The sequence below is a fragment of the Dermacentor andersoni genome, chromosome 10 (assembly GCF_023375885.2).
Source record: "Dermacentor andersoni chromosome 10, qqDerAnde1_hic_scaffold, whole genome shotgun sequence".
In the NCBI taxonomy this organism is placed as follows: domain Eukaryota; kingdom Metazoa; phylum Arthropoda; class Arachnida; order Ixodida; family Ixodidae; genus Dermacentor; species Dermacentor andersoni.
The window spans coordinates 112,096,264-112,118,130 of record NC_092823.1 but is presented as its reverse complement, the minus strand read 5'-3'; the positions used below and the strand labels follow the sequence as shown (position 1 = coordinate 112,118,130).

General features: G+C 46.6%; 1 protein-coding gene and 1 long non-coding RNA gene across 2 annotated transcripts; one reads left to right on the top strand and one right to left on the bottom strand.

Annotated features, from left to right (window-relative positions):
• The first annotated feature begins 1,605 nt into the window (after window positions 1-1,605).
• On the top strand, window positions 1,606-18,228 carry LOC129387947 (uncharacterized). The gene is made up of 2 exons (XR_008615092.1): window positions 1,606-3,785; window positions 17,369-18,228. It is a non-coding gene; the product is annotated as an uncharacterized lncRNA (long non-coding RNA).
• Window positions 6,504-12,105, bottom strand: LOC126544716 (mucin-5B-like). Its single transcript, XM_050192176.3, has 3 exons — window positions 11,932-12,105; window positions 9,214-9,529; window positions 6,504-7,483 (listed from the first exon to the last, which is right to left on the bottom strand). Exons 1-3 carry the CDS (start codon window positions 12,002-12,004, stop codon window positions 7,243-7,245), a joined length of 630 nt encoding a protein of 209 aa, XP_050048133.1. The 5' UTR covers window positions 12,005-12,105; the 3' UTR covers window positions 6,504-7,242.
• Window positions 18,229-21,867: the final 3,639 nt, after the last annotated feature.

The window sequence follows — 21,867 nt, the reverse complement described above, 5'->3', positions numbered from 1 at the left end:
TTCAAGAGGAACACTCTTGACTGCCCCACGCTGTGGGCAATAAAAAATGAGCAAGAAGTTTAGCTTAAGGAAAAACTTGCAAGCGAAAACATGTCAGGTGAATAATGATCACTTCTTGTGGTCCATGGCCGACGCTCTTTTGCATTCGAAGCAGCTTGTTCTCTCGCGGTCCCGACCTACGTAAAACAATTGAAAAAAAAAAGCGCACTGGCGGTTTCGTGGTCTGAATATGGATGTATAGCGACATGTGGTAGGGGCTCGAGAACGTGGTGGCAATTTGTTGTGGGCTTGAATTGAGCAGAATTGTGACTGCCTGAGGTAAATCTTACTCCGTATTTATCTAGGTAGTTTACAGCGGACGCAATAGCATATACAAATCTATACATATAGATGGAAAGATAGGTGCGAGCTCGAGTATAATCCCTTTGCCTACCCACGACACGATACCATAAAGGTGTCGTGGAGCATGTACGAGGAAATATACACAGAAAACAGACAAAGGAGAAGTAGGAAGCGTGTGGCAACTACTGTAAACCGTCACACAGTCACGATATCCGGCAGCAATGCAACAATGGGTTGAAAGCCCTGTTGGCATTTGCCTGGACTCGTGTTCCACCATTCTTTAGGCCTCGTGCGCAGCTGTTTGGAGCCGGCCATGTGGCGCCATCGATGACAGGTGAAGACTAAATGCATATGTTCCCAGCGCACCGACACAAAATGTTTTACTCGGCGTCTTTAAAGCAAAATCGGAGGACTCGGCAAATAAAAGGCACTTCTCTGCTTTGTTGTGGTCTACAGATACCGCCCTAAGGCGGCAGAAGCCGGACGTTGTTTTATCATTGTGGCTATAACGTATACGTGCTAGAGCGCAGGATCAGAGCTGTCAGGAGCGTGCACTTATATATGCAAATAAGGTTAGCACAAAAACTCACAAACACCTAAAGTGCACGAAGTAATCGTTTTTATAACTTTCAGCCAATTTATGTTTACGATCGGGACGTTGATTGCGTTGTTGAAATTTTCTTGGTGCGTTTATAAGTTTATTTATAGGAAACCGTAAAATGTCACATTGAGCGCAAAAGCTGGCGTGTGTAGTCTATAGCAGCCAAACGGCGCATAAATTCTTACTTCCTGAGATGCCACGTCACAAGCGTGCCTCGATGGAGCAAAGCAGGCGAAGGGGCACACCTGCTGGCCTAATAGCGTGCCAGCTGTTGTGAGAGGGGAGAGGGCATCGCCGCGACGCCACGTCACCATTGCTCTCGGAAGCTGGCGTGCTGTTCTTACCTATTTCTCTCTCTCTCTCACCCTCACTGGGCTTAGCTCCTGCTGGCGCCTGTCGGCCTTGGTGGCCGCTACTGCTTCATCGGTCTCTGGTCGCGTAGGACGTGGGCGATATGCGGCGTTGGCACCGCAGGAAGCTGCTTCTTGCTGGCTCGGGCAGCGCGTACTGTTATGGTATAGTAATATAATAATATTCAGTAATATATATATTATATATAATATATATTACAATTATATAATAATATCTATTATTCATAATATTTTATTATTATATAATATATAAAAATAATAATATTTGTATAATATTTTATTTATCCCAACTCATAAAAATGCCGAGGTGTCCTCGGTTTTTTTTTTCTTTCGCAGACAGCTTGGACAGCATCTACGGGATTTAGGAGTTTTAAACAGCACAAAGAGAAGGAAAAGAAGAACCTACTGTATTTGTCATGTGTTTTGTTAGAACTTGCTTAACATCCCTGCCTTCTCTCTATTTCCGTCTTCAGAAAGCATACAGCTTTCATCATTAGCTGATCCCGTTGCCGGCAAGGAGTAATGTTTCGAACACGTCATGAATTTTTATAATATTGCACATTAGGTATCGAGAGCCAGCGCTAAGAGAGAAGTTACGACTGAGACGTCTGCTCTAAATCATGTGCGTGCTTGCAAAGAAGTGGACACTGATGACGCATGCTTTAGAGGATGCTCGCCGTCTTGCGCAGCTCTCTGTGTTGACGACGCTGTGGACATCTTCAATTGTAATTTTGTGATAATACAACTCAGCCTCGCAAACTAAAGATAAGACTCCTTTGCCTCATTTGGCTTAGGACGATGAGTAAAACGAGAACAAGGTGAAAGCCGGAGCCAACGTTTCGGCAAGTGAACTTGTCTTATTGAAGGCGAAAGTCCACTTTTCGAAACGTTGGCTTTTGCTTTCACCTTGTTCTCGTATTGCTCATCGTCTTCAATTTCCATCTCCCGCTTTCCCCGCATTTTCCCTCATTTGGATTAGGTGACTTCTGGGGTGTTCGAATATTGTAATCGCGAAGAAAGCCTTAGAAACATCTGTGAGAAAATTCAATACACTCATTGTTCCCTTTCTTGAGTCACTAAGCTGATAACCAGCATGCAGGTCACCACCCTACACGAGAGCGCTTTGTTTACGTGTACTGTGCACGGCTGCAGGTTAATCACCGCATGTGGTCAAAATTCATTCGCAGTCCGCCACTACGACGTGCCTCGCAGCCACATCGCGATTTTGGCACGTAAAATTCAATAACTTAGAAAAAAAAATCAGTGGCTATTTACGCGTAGCTCGACAATATTGGCGTCATCAAACCAGCTACTCGCAGCTTGCCCGTACTAGCCAAACCACGCATAGTAGTTCAGCAGGTGCAGCGGGAATCAGCTGGCACTTTTCAAGCTGAGGCGCGAATTGTAATACGCTCGCTTCACGCTAAATATTGCTGTTGACGATTTCTTGTTTCATAAAGCCGACGCTCGCGTTCTGACGCAGCCTTTCCAGTAGGCACCACGTGCAGAGCATTATGCACAATTCGCCTGCAGGATGGCACGTCGCTTTAGGTGTCAGTCCCGCCTCCATACACTGTGCACGAGGCCTTATGCACAGTTTGTTCAGCGCACTCAGGGGCGCTTTCCTTGTACACACTGTTAATACCGGTCCCACAGAAGATCATAAATTATTCCCAGTTGAATTTTAACACCAATGCTCATTGCCAGTAGAGCGCTAAATGAAGATACACGCGCTAGTTTACCTTTCTCGGGTGACCGCTTTTTCACCGGCTAACAGAGGTTAAAAGTTATCGCTCAGCGCAGGGCGCGCCTGCGTGTATCGGAAGTTTCTCGAGTGTTATCGGCGGTTCTATCCGTTGCCACCGAACATTGCGTAATCTGATCGTACGCGCTACGCGAATCGTGTCGTACTTTCTGGAAGGCACGCGGACACCAGAGATTATTCTGGAATCTTCCATGACCCATGCAGAAAGGTTGCCGCGCTTGGCCCGCAGATCAAATTTGTGCGATCGCCGACTGTGTTCGACGTTGTCGTTGTGCTTTGAGTGTAACCTGCTGTTGTGGGCGCAGGTTCGCCCAATAGGGAAGTTCGTTAACTCAGAGTTTTTCCGCAGTGTTCTTCCCCCGTCACTACTATGGGACAGTATGTCCATCGCGTTGCCGCTCAAGCCACTGTGACAGGCGGCAAAGTGTGCATTCAGCTCCTGAGGACCCTGCAAGAAGACGGAGCTGCCACCGCGTATCCGGTACACAAAGACAGACGTCGGCCAGCGGTGTAAATCTCGGAGAACCGCGGCAGAGTGTCAGCGAGTCACGCCCCGTTCACTGGATGTCGCCGAAGTGTTCATGTCGGATGGCCAAGCCAAAAGCCGCACCTTGCCGTCATCTTACCGCTTCGGCTTCTTCAGGGGATTCTTCTGTTCCTTTAAATAAGGAGCCGTGAAGTAAGCCAAGAAAAGACAAATCGAAAGGTAAACTAGGTTTTTCTTCTCTCAGATGTGGATTTTCCTAAATGTTTGTACATATATGTCTATTTTGTTGGCCGCTTCCTTGCCGCACCTTCAATCGGGCGCTTTTAGTACTGTCACATGTAAGAAAGGCTACATTTGATAAGCGAGAAGTGTATTGTGGCGAAAGTAAGTCTCGCACTGCTAAAAGCGCTATTTCACTGCTTCGTTCTTGTGTGTTTTGCCCCAATCTTAGTCGCCTCACTGAAGCAGCATGCACGAGAAAGTTAATTGCAGGAATTACGGTCGCGTTGTCTTCTACAAAATGATCACTGTCTTGCGGCGATATTGGGCCAGCTACCTAAGATGCAAAATTCACCTTGGATCAGACATAGAACCGGCAAGTAAACAAATTTTTAGAGCGAAGAAGTTTATGCGGACCGTTGTTGTTGGACTTCGCTAAAAGGGGGAAAGGGGTTGGAGTGACCCGTTTCCCTTGCCTTGGGCCCAACGTACGGAGCTTTGGATTAGTGTTTTCGCACATTCCATCCCAGCTACAACTATGGGAAGACCACGAGTAGTGCGTGCTCTTGAGGAAGAAGCTGCCTATCGCGAGCGTCAGCGAGAGTTGGCTCGTGAACGGGCTCGTCCTGTTAGGGCCGACTCCGAGCTGCGTGCCAGAGATGCCGAGTTTAAACGGCAGCACTCCTAAAGCATGTTCTCCACGCGAAGCCCGCAACAGCGAAAATCACGTGAAAGAATGGTGAAACAAAAGGCTCACAATATAGACTTTGCGAAGTTTGATTTGCATGGTGTAGCACTCGGTGTGACCAAAACAGCTTCGCTGTTAGACCATTTTCACGTATTGCATGGAACGGGCGACGATTTTTCTTTTCATCTCTCTCTATCTACGTGTGGTCTTGTTTCGTATGTTAATTCGTAAGAATTACGCGTGCTAACGTGGTCAAGTAGACCTCTCCTGGAGTACGTCACACTGGTCTCGCAACGTCCTAGCGCGACGTCACCGGCACACGTCCAGTGACCCTGTTTGACACAACACCGCCTCCGCCAACTTTCGGCGAGGTGCAGTCGCGCTGTACATGGTGCGTGTGTGCGGCACGTGGACGCGCTTTTTTTTGCTTAATTTTGCGGAATTCCACTCTCGTCAGAACGCACCTTGCCGTCATCTTACCGCTTTGGCTTCTCCGGGGGATACTTCTGTTCTTTTTAAATAAGGAGCCGTGAAGTAAGCCAAGAGAAGACAAAACGAAAGGTAAACCAGGTTTTTCTTCTCTCAGATGTCGATTTTCCTAAATGTTTGTACCTATGTCTATTTTCAGCAGTATTGTGTGCCAGTGAACATCGGTGTATGGTATACGGCGTGATGTAAAACTGGACGCTGGTTTTTTCTAATTGCAGAACTTGTAACATGGTCGTTTATGGCGGACAGCGACATGAGCTTTTCTTCGGAAATGCACCACCTTTGTTTTGCGGTGATAAACTGTGCGGCAATAAATGGCAGCAGTACGGGCTCACCTTTGCGTATAGGGAAGCGGAGCACACTGCTGTGTGGATGTAGGTGTGGTGTAATGCGCGATTAGCAATGCGTAATGTTTGCGAAAATGTAGACGCGCTGACGTATAATAGTGGCAGTATTGGTGACCAGGCATCGGCAGAACTTCAGGACCAGTCATTTTTGCACAGGTGGGAATGAACGAGACGAGATGATCAGTGAGCGCGTTTATCGAAGTGCCGTCGGCGCTGTGTGAAGAAAAAAATTTTTTTTTCAGAATAATCTGTCGGTCTAAAGGCATGACTGTAAATGAGCTCCTGACATTTATATTTTTACCATTCCCGGAACAGCATACGCCCTGCCAGAAGGAACGTATGTACGTAGACTCGTCCACAAAATATTGCCGGTTGCCCGAGCGCGTGGCGAAACGACCCTCCTCTCCCTCTCGCGGCGAACCCCTGGTGTCGAGACCGACGGCTGCGCGCATGCGTGTCCCAACGAGACTGCAAGGGTTCATGTTTCCGCGCTTCTTCCGTGCGCGTCGGCGCGAGGCTCTTGCGATATTCGCTGTGGCGGCTTCGACGGGCAAAACTAAGTGAAGCGTGTTTAGAAGCGTCAGCTTGCGCGCGCCGCTGCGGCCGCTTTTTGTCGAGTCACGGGCGCTAACGCAAAGGGCCCGGTGGCGAACGCAACATGTAATTTTTTTTTTTTTTCTGCGCTGCACCTTTTCGTGGCCAACCTTCGTTGCTTCTTTCTTTTTATGAACGGGAGCGTTCTCCCGCAGGAGAGCGTGGCAGAAAACACGCTCTGTACAAGGCGACAGGCAAGACGAAAATGAACTCATGATTTCCGTTGTATAAACGAAGTTTGGCCCTTCGAAGATGCCACAGCGCAAATAGCAAGGGGGGCACCTCGCGGCTGCAGTCGAATATCACCGGCGCGCATGGAGGAAGCGCGGAAACCTGCACGCTTGCAGTCTCGGAGGGACGCACATGCGCGCAGCCGTCGGTCTCGACACCAGGGGTTCGCCGCGAGTAGGGGAGGAGGGTCGTTTCGCCACGCGCTCGGGCAACACGCAATATTTTTCGAGAGAGAATACATACGTTTTAAGCATGTTTCTTGCATTGCCGAAGCTGCGTGTGTACACTTCGCCTCAGAGATTGCACAAAAGTCAACCCACTAACCTTGTCACATTTTATAGCAGGTATCATAGGTTTTAGCTAAACCAGTGAATTTTCTTGTTTTATTTTTTGTTCTTATACTAGTCTTTAGGACACAAAACTTATGCTGTGATGATGCACAAAAAGACGTGAAACTGGGGTCTTCTAAAATTAAAACGAGCAAAGGGAGGCCGCAGGCACAGCGAAGTTAACGCCCAACGAATTCAGTACGATCGATATAGGCTTCGTGCGCTCGCATCCCGATGACTATGAGGTAAAAGAATTAAAATATGGTGTTTAACATTCCCATTCAGCAGAGTGCCTTATGAAGAACGCTCTAAGCGAAAGCTCACGATTAATTTTGAACATATTTGAAGTAGTAGCTTAGCGCGAATAAAACCACGGACACAAGACGCACAAGGACAAGCGCTTGTCGTCGTCCGTCTTTCCTGTGTCCGTGGTTTTATTCGAGCTAAGCTACTACTTCAAATATGGACGATCAACTAGCCCAACAGTCATCTCTTCTATAATTTTGAACACTTGGAATTTTTCACAGTCCACCTAAAGCACAGTAACGACTGTTTTTGCCTTCCGCCCGCACCGGAATTTAGGCAGGAGGAACCGGTGGGCTGAACGTTTTTTTGCGAACCAGCGCCCACTTGGGAGACGCGGAAGATGGGAAGATGCCTCCAGTGACGTCACGCCGTTTGCAAACAGGGAGAGGTCTATTCTTCGACGAGCTATTTGCGTGGGTGCGTCCGTTTGCATACACCGCTAAACCTCGCTGTCGTCTTTTTGTGAACAGTGTTTATTGCGTCCTGGGACACTGGTTTGGCGGAACACAGTGCTTCTCGCCCTTCCGGAACACTTTGTAGAATCCGGGCCAGCATACGCATTCGCCGTTGTCGCAAGTCATCGCACAGATGTCCTGTCGAGGTCCATTACACGTGGGCGCACAGTTGGACGTGCACAACTGGAAGCTGGAGTACCGCGGGCACTCTGGTGGGCATCCGGCTACGGGGACGCACGGTCTTTTGCCCCAGGGGTCACTGAAAGGGAAGGCAGTGCCTTAGGTGGGACGTTGCGTTCGCCTTGCTGCGGGAAATCAAGTCGGAAGTGAGGATCATCGCTAAGTCAGTGCATCTTGGTTGCAAGTTTAAGCCTATGTGAGAACAGAAAATTTCACGTCTATTTATGTCTGGCGAGGTTAAATGTATCCAATGACATTGGGCTGGGCGTAGTGGTGCACGTCGGAAATTACATTATTTGCATGGAAGATTAAAATTTTTCTGCAAACAATAACTAGGGTAAGCAAGACACCTTTTTTACTACCAATTACTTGATTTATAATCTAAATATATTTCCCCGTAACAGTGTAAACGAAATTGCGCAAAAAAATTGGGAGATAAAGGGCGAATAAAGAAGAAATTCAGTTGTTTCCTCTGTACCGAAACATTGCATTGTTTTTCTACAATAGGGTATTTGGGGAGGGTATCGTAGAAAAACAATAGATAGTCAATACATAGTTTTATTTTGTCCGATATGCCGGTAAACGCAGGCGAACTGGTCCTTCCACCGAAAGGGCGGGAGACGTGTACGTTAGCGGCTTGACAAGCGGTGTCACCTCGTGGCTCAGAGCCGAGCCAGACAAATACAGAGCTAGTATCACTTCAACCTAGAGTATTTTACTTTACCGCTTGTCTATTTTGGTAGCAGCAAATTGTGACACAGTAATGCCACTGCAAAAATTTACAACAGCAGCGAAAAAAGAATACATTTGGTTATTGCCATTTTAGCACTGTGTTTGGGGGATGGAGCTCTGCGCCCCCGTATGGCTGCAACGCTCCGGCCACTTGCGTTTGCGTCTACGCCCATCCGGTTATACCCCCAGTCCATCTGCGTTCACTGCAATACCAGACAAGGTAAAACTCTCTAAAACTTCAAGTACTGACCACACATAAGCGCACAACAATACAGGTTCATGCGCTTGAAAGAGAGAGAGAGATAGAAACAACTTTACGGAAATTATGATTGTGCTTGGTTACTGCGGGTGGAGACCCTCTTCCAGGGCCCCACTTGCTATTGCAAGCGCGAGGATACCAACGTCACCCTCTGCATTTGGTCAACCGATGAGGAAACCTTTGCAAAGGGTCCGTTCCGAAATATGTCATGAACGCAAGTAGCGTTGCTACGAGTCACTGTCTGTGTGTACTATGGTGAGAGCAGTCACAAATAATACATTCAAGTCAGCGTCGCGGTCCCCCGGATACGAACGGCAGTACACTTCAAAACGATTTCTATTAGCCACAGCCAACGCTTGAAAAAACTTGCGCAATTTGGGGATTACCTTGACGCCGAACAATGGCCGTCATCTTTCTTGCATGCCTTTCCTTTCCTTAACGCTATACTCGCCTGGTAATTCCACTTCACGAACGGCACGAGCGTTATCAGGGTGACACAGCATTCTTGATAGCAGAGCTTTAAAGAAGTAAACGCAAACAAGACAGATGTTCATTTTTGTTTAGAGACAAGATACGCCCTTATGGGTGCAAACCTTTTTAGGGCGAACAAAAGACCATTTGTCTGCTTGTGGAGAGAGATATGGTAATCGATGGCAGAGCAACAATGGGTCCAGGCCGCCGCAATCTGTCGGTACTGAAAGGGATAACGTCATGCTTCGTGCATGTTCACAGGAAGGTTTCTCCCTGCAATGCGTCCTTCAGTGCAGGATCGATCCCGGGGTCATCATTCGTGATGAACACTAAGCAAAATTACTCACAGTACGTATCCCGGTGCGCAGGCGCAGCCAACCACGCACTGCCTCGTACAGATCTGCGGTTCGGGTTTTCCACAGACCAGCGGACATGCCGATGAGCAGCCGTTGAAGTCCGAGTGACGCTCGCTCGCACAGCTGCTGCACTCGCGGTGGGAGATGCAGTCGCCCCAGGCGTTACGGACGTAACCGTCTTTGCAGAGGCACCAGCGATGCTTGTAAAGCTCAGTCGCCAGCGCGAGCCAAGGCTTGCAGAAGCGGTCGAGCTGAGGCACGTAGCTCCTTAGAAGTACTTCGTCGGAATTGCATTGAAAGCGGTACTCTGGAACAGAACCGGCCATTTTCTAAAGTAGAAACACGACGATGCTCAAAAATAATCTGCTGCGTTGTATTTTCCCAATTAACGACGTAACTTTGAAGATCTTAAGCAGAGAAGTTCCTTTATTGATGTGTTTAAGTGAGTGCCGTAAATTAACGCATTCACTAGGCGCATTCTTTTCGGAACGTCGTACTTAACAGTTGTTTTTATTAGATTTGCGTAGTGAAGGTTTCATTACCTTAAGCGGCTTTCTTGCCTTCTTGGACAAACTCAAATAAATGTTCTTTTTTACGCTGACGGATATTGGCTGACTGCCCTGAAATGCTGCTTTCTATGCATATACGTGCTCCTGAGCAACGGGTGCTTCTACGAAGTTTCCTTCGTGAGTGATTGCACGCGGGAAATCAAAAAGATAAACAAGCATGTATACTAATTCTTTGTTTAATTTAACATCTTGCCTTCTCCAAACACCCTTGGAAAAATGGCAAAAGCAGGTCAAAACAACAGCTATATTTGACTTTTATCGAGTGCATCAGGCACAGACCTTGGAATATCTCGTTTTGTTCGTCTCCTCCTGGTCTCTTTACTTGAGACGCTTTCTTTCCCGGTTTATTCACGGGCTAACTGTACAACACGCGCATCATTCTGTAAACAAGGTATGAGTGCACATGAGTGCGTGGATAGTGTGGGAATCACCTTATGGACAAATGGTAAGCGAATGGATAGATAGATCAGTGAATCATAAATGGCTAGGCAAATGAATAAACGAGAAGAGGGTCCCGATTTTTATTAGTCATATCATGAGAAGCCAACAAACACTGACACCAAGGACAACACAGGGTAAGCTACTTGTGCTTAATAAATGAAATAAAGAAACGATAAATTAATGCAAATTAAAGTGGGTGAAAAAACAACTTGCCGCAGGTGGGAACCGAACACACAACCTTCGCATTTCGCGTGCGATGCTCTACCAAATGAGCTACAGCAGTGATGTTTCCCCATCCACTTTCTTGGGTATTTATGTGTCCTAGTAGAACCCTGGGAGTGTTAGCCAGCGCCACCACTCACATACCTCGGCGGCGGACGTGGAACGTCCTTTCTGCCGCAGGCGTCACCAGAACGTGACCTTTTTTGGTGAAGGCAACTGGTCAATAAACCCACACATACTACCTGGAGGCATCACTGTTGCTGCATTGGAGACCCTCGTTATGTAATAAACGAGAAGAGAGGGGATTAACAGGGGGTCCCGATTTTTATTGATCATATCATAAGAAGCCAACAAACACTGACACCACGGACAACATAGGGGAAATTACTTGTGCTTAATAAATGAAATAAAGAAACGATAAATTAATGGAAAATAAAATAGATGAAAAAACAACTTGCCGCAGGTGGGAACCGGACCCACAACCTACGCATTTCGCGAAGGTGGCGAACCCACAACACACGAAGTTTGCGAACCCTACTCGCTTATTACATAACGAGGGTCTCGAATCCGGCGACATTGACGCCTTCAGGTAGCATGTGTGGGTGTATTGACCAGTTGCCTTCACCCAAAAAGATCACGTTCTCGTGATGCCTGCGGCAGAAAGGACGTTCCACGTCCGCCGCCAAGGTATGTGAGTGGTGGCGCTGGCTAATACTCCCAGGGTTCTACGAGGACATATAAATACCCAAGAAAGTGGATGGGGAAACAGCACCGCGGTAGCTCAATTGGCAGAGCATCGCACGCGAAATGCGAAAGTTGTGGGTTCGGTTCCCACCTGCGGCAAGTTGTTTTTTCATCCACTTTAATTTCTACTAATTTATCGTTTCTTTATTTCATTTATTAATCACAAGTAATTTCCCCTATGTTGTCCTTGGTGTCAGTGTTCGTTGGCTTCTTATGATAGGCGAATGAATGAACGATAAAATAACTGGTAAATGGAGGATATCTGGATCAGCTGATGGACGAATGGAACACGGATGGAATGATTGATGGATACTTGGTGCACAAATCTGCAGGTCCTCATTATTTCTGGCTGGTATGTGAATGTAAAGGACCCGAAGAAGCTTGGGCTTTGAAAAATATAGTAAGTTTCGTCTTACACATGTATACAGCCAGACGACTGGCTCCTAGAAAAATATATTTGGTGAAAAGTGTGCACTGGTACAAGATACCTCAAAACTAAGTACATTGTACATTCACCATCCGGTAATAAGAATTTAATATTTGACTACTGGGTCATATCTATGGCCCTTAGTCGAGCACTCCCTGCCCATGATCGCTGGTATCGCCCCAGAAAAACGAAGCTCACTCCTATCCCTCGAATTTACCTATAAGCACAAATATAATCAATATGAGAAGTATCGCCTACACTGCGTAGAAATAAAAAAAATTTCTTCGTAAAACATAGTATGCTCACCCACGTACTGTGCGTCGACGGTGGCAAGAATCATTATTAGGAGCATGGGCTGCTTGCAATACAACTTGCACATGGTTTATCGATGCCGCAAAGTCGAGAATCACGTGAGTTTGAGTTCCCCGCTAAATACGGAGAAAAGTCTCTACGCACGCTTGAAATCTTCGAACAAAGAACAATAACTTTTCCTTGGACACCTCTTGAGAGCGTGATAACCGTTGGCCAGAATGCGTTGCATTGTCGTGTCTGACAGATATCGCGAGTACAATGGAGGGACAAACAAGCATACACAGGTACAGCGTTCCCTTCGTGATCCCAGTTTTTGTTTTTTTAAATCAGTAACACCTGCTACACTATTCAGAAGGAGCAAACAGAAAAAGAAGGTTGACGTCACAGGAGAGAACAGTGTATCGGACATTGTTGTCGTAATCGCTCCGTGGAAAATTTTCAGAGAATCAAACAGAGGCGTGAACGAAAGCAGCAGCAACTGTAGCGAAGAGAGCGACTAGTACGACGGCAACTACAGAGCACGACAAGGAGGACAGGGGCGCGATGACGCCAGCGACGACACGACGGTAGCAATGCCGACGACGGCACGACGCCCCACACGTCGCTTATTGGGCATCGAATTCAATTTTTTTCTTAGGCCACACCTAACATTTGCGCCAAAAAACAACAAATAATCATCCATATCGTCACCATAACATAAAGCCAGGAGACAATGAGGCCTAGCCTCACTTTATATTGGCTTTATGCAAAAGCGTTCTTGTCATCTGCAACGGACATCTAGCAGTTTCCTGTCTGTAAACAATGTTGTATAACACCAGGCACGTGTCATAGCGAATACGCAGCCTAAAAGATATTCTGCCAGTGATAGCAGCCGCTTGAGAAACAACATAAGACTAATCCTCTGGGTGGCGGTGCGTCATGTGCATTCGCCTAGAAACGTGCTAGCCTGCAAGTTACATATTGAAATATGTACTTGCTTCCCTCTAAACCAAACAGCGCTTAAGAGTAAGGCTGTGACTTGACGACGTCTTGGCATCTATAAAAGAGCACTGCATGGGCGGCCTTTCGGGACCCGAGCCCGGCCCGAACACAAAAGTGCCATGTGCTGGCCCACCTGAACCTGGCCCGGTGATTTCAAACCTGGCTCGTACCCGGCACTGCCTTCTTCGGTTCGACCCATTAGACCTTTAGCATAAACAAATCTTGCTGAAATTCTCGGTTATTCTGGGGATATAGTAGCCGGAAACAGAATAATATTGGATTATTCCATATAAAATTACACATTACAATCGACAGAGGCAAACAGGGAGCAGGCTGGCAATCGCACATGCAGGGGCACAACGCCTGCCTACTTTTGGTGGAGGAGAGAAAAGGAAAAGTTGAATCTTATTTGGGCAGGCAGGTTTCACTGCGTTAGTTATTCCACTAAAGTTGCTCCTGAAACACAAAAGATAAAACGCAAAACAATTTACATCCTCCGTTCAGTACATGCGTTGTGTGAGATGAACGCTCAGACTGCACCTTGGAAATAGTTATACAGCAATATAAGTGAAGGCGTAGGTGTATACTCCCGTACATAGTGCTAGCCATTCCACCTTAATTTTGAGTCTCAAACAACCATTGCAATTTACAAGGATCAAATTCGAGCCAACCATCTTGGTCCGATTGTCAACCTAAATATGCTGCTCTAATGGCAATCCGGATACCGTGAAATTCTCTCAGCAGCTGCTATTTTAACTCCATTAAATATAAGTTGGCTACACGGTTGTATAACGCTCATGTGCCATCATATTCTCAAACCGAGCCTGTAAGTTTGTTGCTTTGTTATGTTTCAATTTAATGGCGTGAATATTGCAGTCTACTTTATATTCGCTGCAGGATGTAGAGCCTTATACCTACTACATGATCAGCACACACCACCTATTTCTTTGCCATGAAATTGCGATAGGATGCTTGTTTGATCATGTAAATTCTCAGAACCTGCGTATTGCAACAAAAAACAAGTAAAAGGCAGTTACAAGGGGGATTAACCTCTTAACGTGTGAAAATAGGATTCAACACAAAAATACACTGAGCGAATTGAATATGTCTTCAGTTTTATGCTCCACGTCCCATTCACCAACGTTTTGAAACATCGCGTCATCCATGCAGGTATTCATTGGTTACCTCAGGACCTTGACCACTTGAAAATGAAACTTTATATACTTTAACTGATGATTTGACAAGCTCCGGCGGAATATTCAACTCGTTTAAAAAAATTATTAAGAAATAAATAGAAACCGATAGCGAGTGGAACTATGCACTAACATGCAACTTATTTCAGGAGGAATAGTCCGTAATTTTCTTCCCACCTATTTATTTAATTATTCTAAGAAAACGTTTAAAAGTTGTTTGTTTTTGTTCTGTCTTTCAAATGATCAATCACAAGGCAATGCGAAGTGGTGCATCAAGCACTTTTGGCCAAAATCAAAATTTATATATTTTTGTGCGGCATCAAGTCTTGTTGACAACTCCACACCTTGGGAAGATTTCTCCTCTTGGAAAATGTAAAGAGTTTACAAAAGTTTCTTTCTCCTTCATTGAATCCTCTTCTGGCTGATACAAAATGAATGTTTGAGACAACTAAAGACCGTCTCGAGAATTTTTTTTTTTTTTTGCTGTGACTCTTCCACCCTGCAAACCGCATCCCATCACTTCAACGCCGTTGAGAATTAAATATTCGTCTAATTTATCGTCATTGTCATCCGACTCTGTGACGCATTGCCACTCCTGAAATCGGTCCTCCAGCGCCCACTCCCGACCCTGATAATGCCCTCCTCCTTAGTGACATTCAGGACCACTCAAATTCAACGCCCCAGCTCCACTCGAAAGTTGAGTCGTCAGTGTATTGCCTGAGCAAGATCACTTCTCGAAATCTTAGGTCCTAATAATCTGGGAGCAACGCTGACCAAAATTCTCCAGTATCCCAAGGACAAAAGTGTCTTGCCAGAGCTCTCCTAGGCGATGATTATCGAAGGTAATGTGAATAGCATTCAAGTAACGTAGCATTCCATCGTATAACCAAAGACTCCTTAATTTATTATTTATTTATTATCCTGAGATTTCGATTGCTACAGCTCCATGCGCTGTACATTGTCTCCATGATAGGCTGACTCTGCGTGGCATTCGCTCGCCATGAGCATGATGGCATGATGAAGCTCTATGGTGACAATGCAGTGACAGCAGTGGAATAAGGAAGGAATAAGTTCGACGGAACGCGGAAGGAGGTACGGTGATGTCAGCATGACGACAATGCAATGGCGGTTTTGAAACGACTACGATGGTATAAAGGGAAGGCTAGTTGAAAATGGCATTAATAGAATAGGATGACGACGAGTGAACAGTCTTGATGGCGGATGACGACGACTGTATGACGGATGACGGCGAGACGATTTTATGACCAGAAATAGATAATAAAGGCAAAATGTTAACGATGGAATGATCAGGACGGTGTCACGATGATGCTATGACACACAATGTAGGACGATGACGGCATGACAACGGTGGCGTAACCCCGAATACATGATCAGAGCACGATTACAACGAAATGACGAAGGCGGTAGGACGACGCCGGCGTGACGACCATGAAGTGACGTTTTCGAAATGATGGCGATAGTGCGACAGCGTGACGACGACGGTCATAATGCAATGGGATGAGGACGACTGTATGACGGCGATGGCATGACGGCGATGGCATGACGACGACTGTATGGTGGCAATGCCGTGACGGCAACGGTATGTCGAGAATAGGATAAAGCCGCTGGGTGCACAACCACAATGGGATCACGAGAACATACCTAGTTACCTAAGTTCGTATACAAGATGATGGATGGATGGATGGATGGACGGATGGATGGAAAGGACCTAAAGTGGACAAAGAATGCTAATCGCACTAAATAGCGGGGCGTATAGTGGGCAGGGATGGACAATGGTATGATTTTCCGAGTGATCGAATAGTGCTGCTAACTTGCATAAATCGGTGCAGCGGGCTGCTGCTTTGTCATGACACATCTGCGCCGGCTTTTTCAAAAAGCGAGGGGCACCACTGACAAAATTTCCTAGGGTTGTAGCTTTCATAGCCATCAGTATTCTCGAGGTGCAAATAGCATGCCCGGGCCAATTGTGGACCCGAATCAGGCCATAGCTCGACCACAGTGCAAAGATCCTAGGTCAGAATCCGGCCTGGGACCGAGTCAACAATTGCTTACCTTGCCGGAGTCCTGCCCTCGGGAGAGGCCAGGTGAAGACGAGCCCGAGCACATGCAGTGCTATTACAGCGTAAGCTGCTACGGGTGCCACCACTCTATCGCCGGTGTCCGGTGTCTGTAGCAGCTATCACCGGGAATGAAAAAAAAAAAATACCTAGATCCCACCGGGACCGAAGCCGGGCCATCATTGCCGTCATTCTGCGCGGCCGCCAGCTTCTGTACCACTGAGCCATGCCAGCGCTTGCTAGCACGAAGCGGAAAATGCCCTTTAGGGCCGATTTACGCTCGAGCCGCCCATCGCCGCAAGCCGCACCGCACGCGTGCGGTCGCGCGAAAGATTTCACGTATCAAACACTTGTGCACAAATTTCGGTTTACAATGTGTAAGGTATACACTGTGCACACAGTGTAAATGGTAATTTTTGCACAAGTGCTGGATACGTGCAATTTTGCACGCGACCGCAAGCGCGCGGTGCGGCTTGCGGCGATGGGCGGCTCGAGCGTAAATCGGCCCTTAAACATTTCTTAGGGCGCGAGGAGGCACGCGACGCCACATGTGCGCCTTGTAGCGTCGATACGTCCACATTTTACATTGTAGTTGCATATTAGTACACCAGGTGGAACGCCATGTACCAGATGCACAAGTAGCGCTACAAGGCAGTGAAAGAAGGTTTGAGAAAGAAAAGGAAGTTTAAGGGGATGTGTACAAGAATGCCAGAAAAAAAAAAAAAACATGTTGTGTGTCTGAATAAATGAAGTTTCCTAGGTGCCTATGTCACCACCGCATTTCAAATGGGATGGCAAGAAAGGATCATCATCATCATTAGCATCCTCTCATGGCACTTGCCTTGCGATGTGACATTGCGCCCTTTGCATTGCAGTTTTACATTATTACGTCATGTGGCACGCCATGTAGTAGTTGCATAGATAGCGGTACAAGGCAGATAGCGAAGTCTTTAAGAAGAAATGGACTATTATTGAGATATATAAATATTGGCGTGATAAAAAACATGTATGGCATACCTGATTAACTAAAGCAGGCTAGGTGACTGTTCGCCACCGTCCCGTATTGAAGGGAATGCCATTAAATCATCATCATCATTATTAGAACTGTATTGTGCGATTTGATACGCAATGTTACATGCATGCAGCATAGCGCTGACACGTACAAACTTTGCATTGCAGTTGCCGTATATTCCGCCAGGTGTCTCGACACGTCGCAGTTGCATATAGCAGTGGCATGCTGCATGTAGCTGGACCTGGCCACTCAAGCAGGCTAGGTGACCAAGGGGATGCCAACAAACCATCATTATTATCATCCTCATTATTACAATCAACAGCAAAACACCGTGCCAAGGGATACCAAATGTGCGCCACGCATTCTGCGTGCCTGTATTTACTATTCGGTACACGTTATGGCTCCTCACCGCAAGGTACGAACTGCTGCTGAAGGAGCGAATTGTAAAGCTACGCGGCGGCTTCAACCCGGCAACATCGGGCTCAGCAGACCGCTGTGCAGAGAGCAGGACAAGCCGCTCCTCTCCGTTGACGCCAGGCGGACAGTTCAGACCACTCTCGTGAAAACGACGAGAACAGACTTCTCCGCGAGGTCCCTGTAGTGCGTGGTTCCGAAAATGGAGGGCCTATGGAACCGCTCCTTCAGCTTACGTTGTGACTGTGTTGCGTGCGCCGCGCAGGCCTGTCATTTTCTAGGCTATTTAGTTAGCAGTTATTCAGCAGCAGGAAAGCAAACACGAAAAAGAAATGAATGACATGGCGTCACAAAATGCTGCACAAAATCAGAAAATTCCCGGATACGTAACAATTATGTACAGGAAAACATGTCAAATCACATTATTTGTGAGCATGGTAATCATAAAAAATGCTAACTGAGAAGTACAAAACAGCGCAGAAAATATCTAGCATATAGTGTAATAATATCACCATAATAAAATAAAGCAAAAACAAGTAGACCAGATTAAATTTATGTGGCGCAAAGCTTTCGTGAGCATTTTAATCAAAAGCAATAAAACTGAATCCGAATTTGTCTGCATTGTGTCATATTCTATGCGTTTTGTTATCCCGTACTAATTCCTGGGAACCACACAGGTCTGAATGTTTTTGTAAGCCGCGCCCAAGAGCATCCAGCCGCGGCTCGCGCCACCTCTGGCGCGTTGGCCGACTTCTTCCACCGATGGCTTTGATGCGGCTCACCATGCCACGCTCCCATACTTTATAGGCTAAGCAAATGTCGAGATTTGCTTAAATGCTGACATTTCGTGCGAACACTTACCATGAGACATCGACGAAGTGACGTCACGCGGAAGAAGGGCGATGTTGGTGTTTATCGAAAGAAGAAAGGACATTCCAGCGTGTGTGGCCAAGTGGAAGGCGGTGCACGGATGTGGTTTTGCAAGAATGAGCTCGTGAAGTACCTGACCATTCGTTAATAGACCTTCCTGGTGTTGGCACAGGAGAGGTATGCATGCGGTTGGGGCCTAATGGTTAGAGCATTCGCCTCTTGGGATGCATGACAGAGGTTAAGCCAACTTCGTGCTATTGTATTTTCTGTGATCCATTTGCGATGACAGTAGCATCTAACAGCACTAACCACGGTCAGCAAAGTTCTCAACTTCCTCATCTTCCAGGTCAGTGTCAGTAATCAGCGTCGGCACTAAATAATTTTATTCTTGCTTTGCGTCATTAGTTCGACTTTCATGTACTGTTATTCTTCGTGTACGAATTGCCTCTCTCGGCTAATGATCTGTATGGCAAACTAAGTCCAGTGTGGTTTATGTACTACTGTCACAGCGGGGAAAAGCTATAAACTTCGTTTGCTGCATTTATCATCCGGCCTTTTCCATTACTCCCAGCACAAACGCCCCATCGTCGCGTTGCATTGTCGTATCCCATCGTCGCCGCACGACGTCTCCGCAGCTGTACCCTTGTCACAGGTCTAAGAAAAAAAAACAGCATAAAAATCTGCATTTGCGTCAGCATTACTTTTATGTGTCTATTAGAAGCGAAAAGCGGTTTCTGGAGACAATCGATAGCTATAGACGGTTTTTAGCAGCGGCGCACGGGTGCAACCATGTTTTAACACGTGATCGCGCCGGCATTATCGGCATTGGACCAATAATGACAAGCGAGCGGCCGCACAGCTGTTGGTATGGGCGACGGTGCGGCAGGCGCCGTTGTTTCGGGTCCACCGATAGACAGCGGCTGGATCGACGAGACAGTTCTGGCCCATGGTTCTACGAACATGTAAGTGAACCATTGTTTGTCATATTGTATGTGTTCGCACTTGAGCGCTCTGACACTCGATCATCGAATATGCGTGTCCCTCCTTCGAGCCGAGCGATTCAGTCTCATGAAGGTGTTATTCTGCGCCGTTCACGTCAGTTCCCTTGTCAATTACAGTTCTCTTCTTGTGCCTACTATGGCGTAATTAAATGATCTGTTCGAAGTGTTTGCCCAGCCTCTGGCGCTTTAGTTGATGGTCTCGAATGTGTAGGTTTGAGCGCTGAGTGAAAAATGGCTTCCGCTTGTCTGTTGACGTCTCGCTCGATGGTATTTCAGCTTCCCACGTATGTCAAGGTAAGCGTTTGCCTCGTTATTGGTGCAACGACCTCTGCGGAATTCACTAGTGCAGCGGGACCGCAGTAGATTCGCGTAGTTGAGTTTAGAGCTTTGCCGGACTAGCTGGATGCTCCCACACAGTTGTTTCATTGTAAAACCCCTGTCACACAGGTGCTTTCAATCGCGATCGAGGCTCTCTGCGCCTCATGGTCGAACTGCCCAATTGGATTGCATACTTAAGTAAGCAGGTTCTAGCTATGGTGTACTAGAAAACGAGGTACAACGAGAAAGAAAGAAAAAGGAAGAAATAATTCTCTAAAAGGGACGTTTTCACCAACAGTGCAAAAAAATAGACATTGTTATTTGCGTATAATTTCGCAAGTCTCCGCATGCAGCGTAGAGTTGTATGTAGTAGTGTACACGTGCAGTTGTGAGAGTTGCAGATGATCGGAATTGGCGCACGTAGCAGCTCTTTTACCTAAAATAATGAATTGTTCTTGTGTGAAAGGTTTTGTAAAGCTGTCTTTACTGCCTATTAGGCCCGTTTATTATTTTCTTCGGACTTCGTTGTACATTAAGCGACAGGTCCCAAACAACACGATCCTCATTCTTGGACTGTGTAGTAGCGACCATCTTCTATCGTGATCGAGGCTTGATCATGATCGAAAGTGCCCATGTGACAGATGCATTACTTTGGCTGTAACTTAAGCATTTGATAAATGAGAGCTGCCGTTTTAACCTTTCTAGCTCTTCATAAGATGGCAACACCACCTCTCAATCTTATCAATATTTATTAAATAATGGCCGTCTGCACTTGTAAGTTAAAAATCTAAATGATCAGTTTAACATACGAGACAGCATCTATCTTATTTCAGTTTTTTCAAACATCCGCAGATGTCTCGAGGAGTAAATAAAAATCGAATTTCAGTAACTGTTTCTTTTTTTCATTACAAAGTACATACAAGATTTTCTCGCCCGTTTCAGTTGTCTACGAAGACATGGTCAAGGTTGTCGACGGAGATGGAAAGCCCTCACCGAAACGGCCTTGGACATGAGCAGTCCTAATGCAGCAGCGGCGCGCGTATTTCGCACACCGACGTATTCCACTGCTAAATATCTCCATCAGAGCTCTTGCATCCGACCCCAGCACAAGTTTTTCCTCTAAGACTCCACACTGTGCAGAATATTGTTCGACGTCACCAGACAGCACACAGCGTTTAGCAAACGGCGCTTGTCGGAGGCTGCCGGCTACGCCTTGGCGACGGAGCAATGATACTTTCGTTTTAGCTGCCTAAGTCCAGGGATGTCCAAAATTCGCGGTGTGCCAGTGGCGCCACCTGATTTCAGTTGCACAAACCGGCTGCTGCAAAGCGTCTAGAGTCTCTTTATAAGAAGCCAACAAACAATGACACCGAGCACAGCATAGGGGAAATTATCTGCTGTTGTTCATAGAAGTTAACAAAAATTGTTCGTGGAAAATAAATGGGATGAAAAAACAACGGGTCGCAGGTAGGATACGAACACACGTCTTCGCTATACGCGTGTGATGCGCTTACCAATTCAGCTACCGCGGCTTTCATTTTTTCTTTTTTCATGGTATTTATTACAGTACTATTCAACCCAACATTCACCAGTTGTGCATAGTCAGAGAATGGAGGGCGCAATGAAAGTCACACAGAGAAAAGGCAGCGTTCATACTGTGGGTGAAAATGTTGGTTCCAATTTAGAAGTGTGGTAAAGATAGGCACCTCATCAAAATGGCGTACCAGTCCGGTCGTATATCGAGTCCATCATAAGCATGTTTTAGGTATAGCTTTAAGTGGATGAAATGTACCCTTGTAGGTACAGACGGGAAAGTGGCTCCGCGGTAGTTCAATAGCGTGACGTCGCTCAGTAGTGATAAGCGACGCCACGCTACTGAGCTACCGCGGCGCCGTATTCCCATCCACTTTCTCGGGGTATTTATGTTCATCTACAAGAACTAGCCCTGGAAAGTGTTTGCCAGCGACACCACTCACGGCCTTCGCGGCGAATCTGCAACATCCTCTCTGCCGCAGGCGTCACATAGTGCGTGAAGGTTTTTGGTGAAAGCAACTGCCAGCATT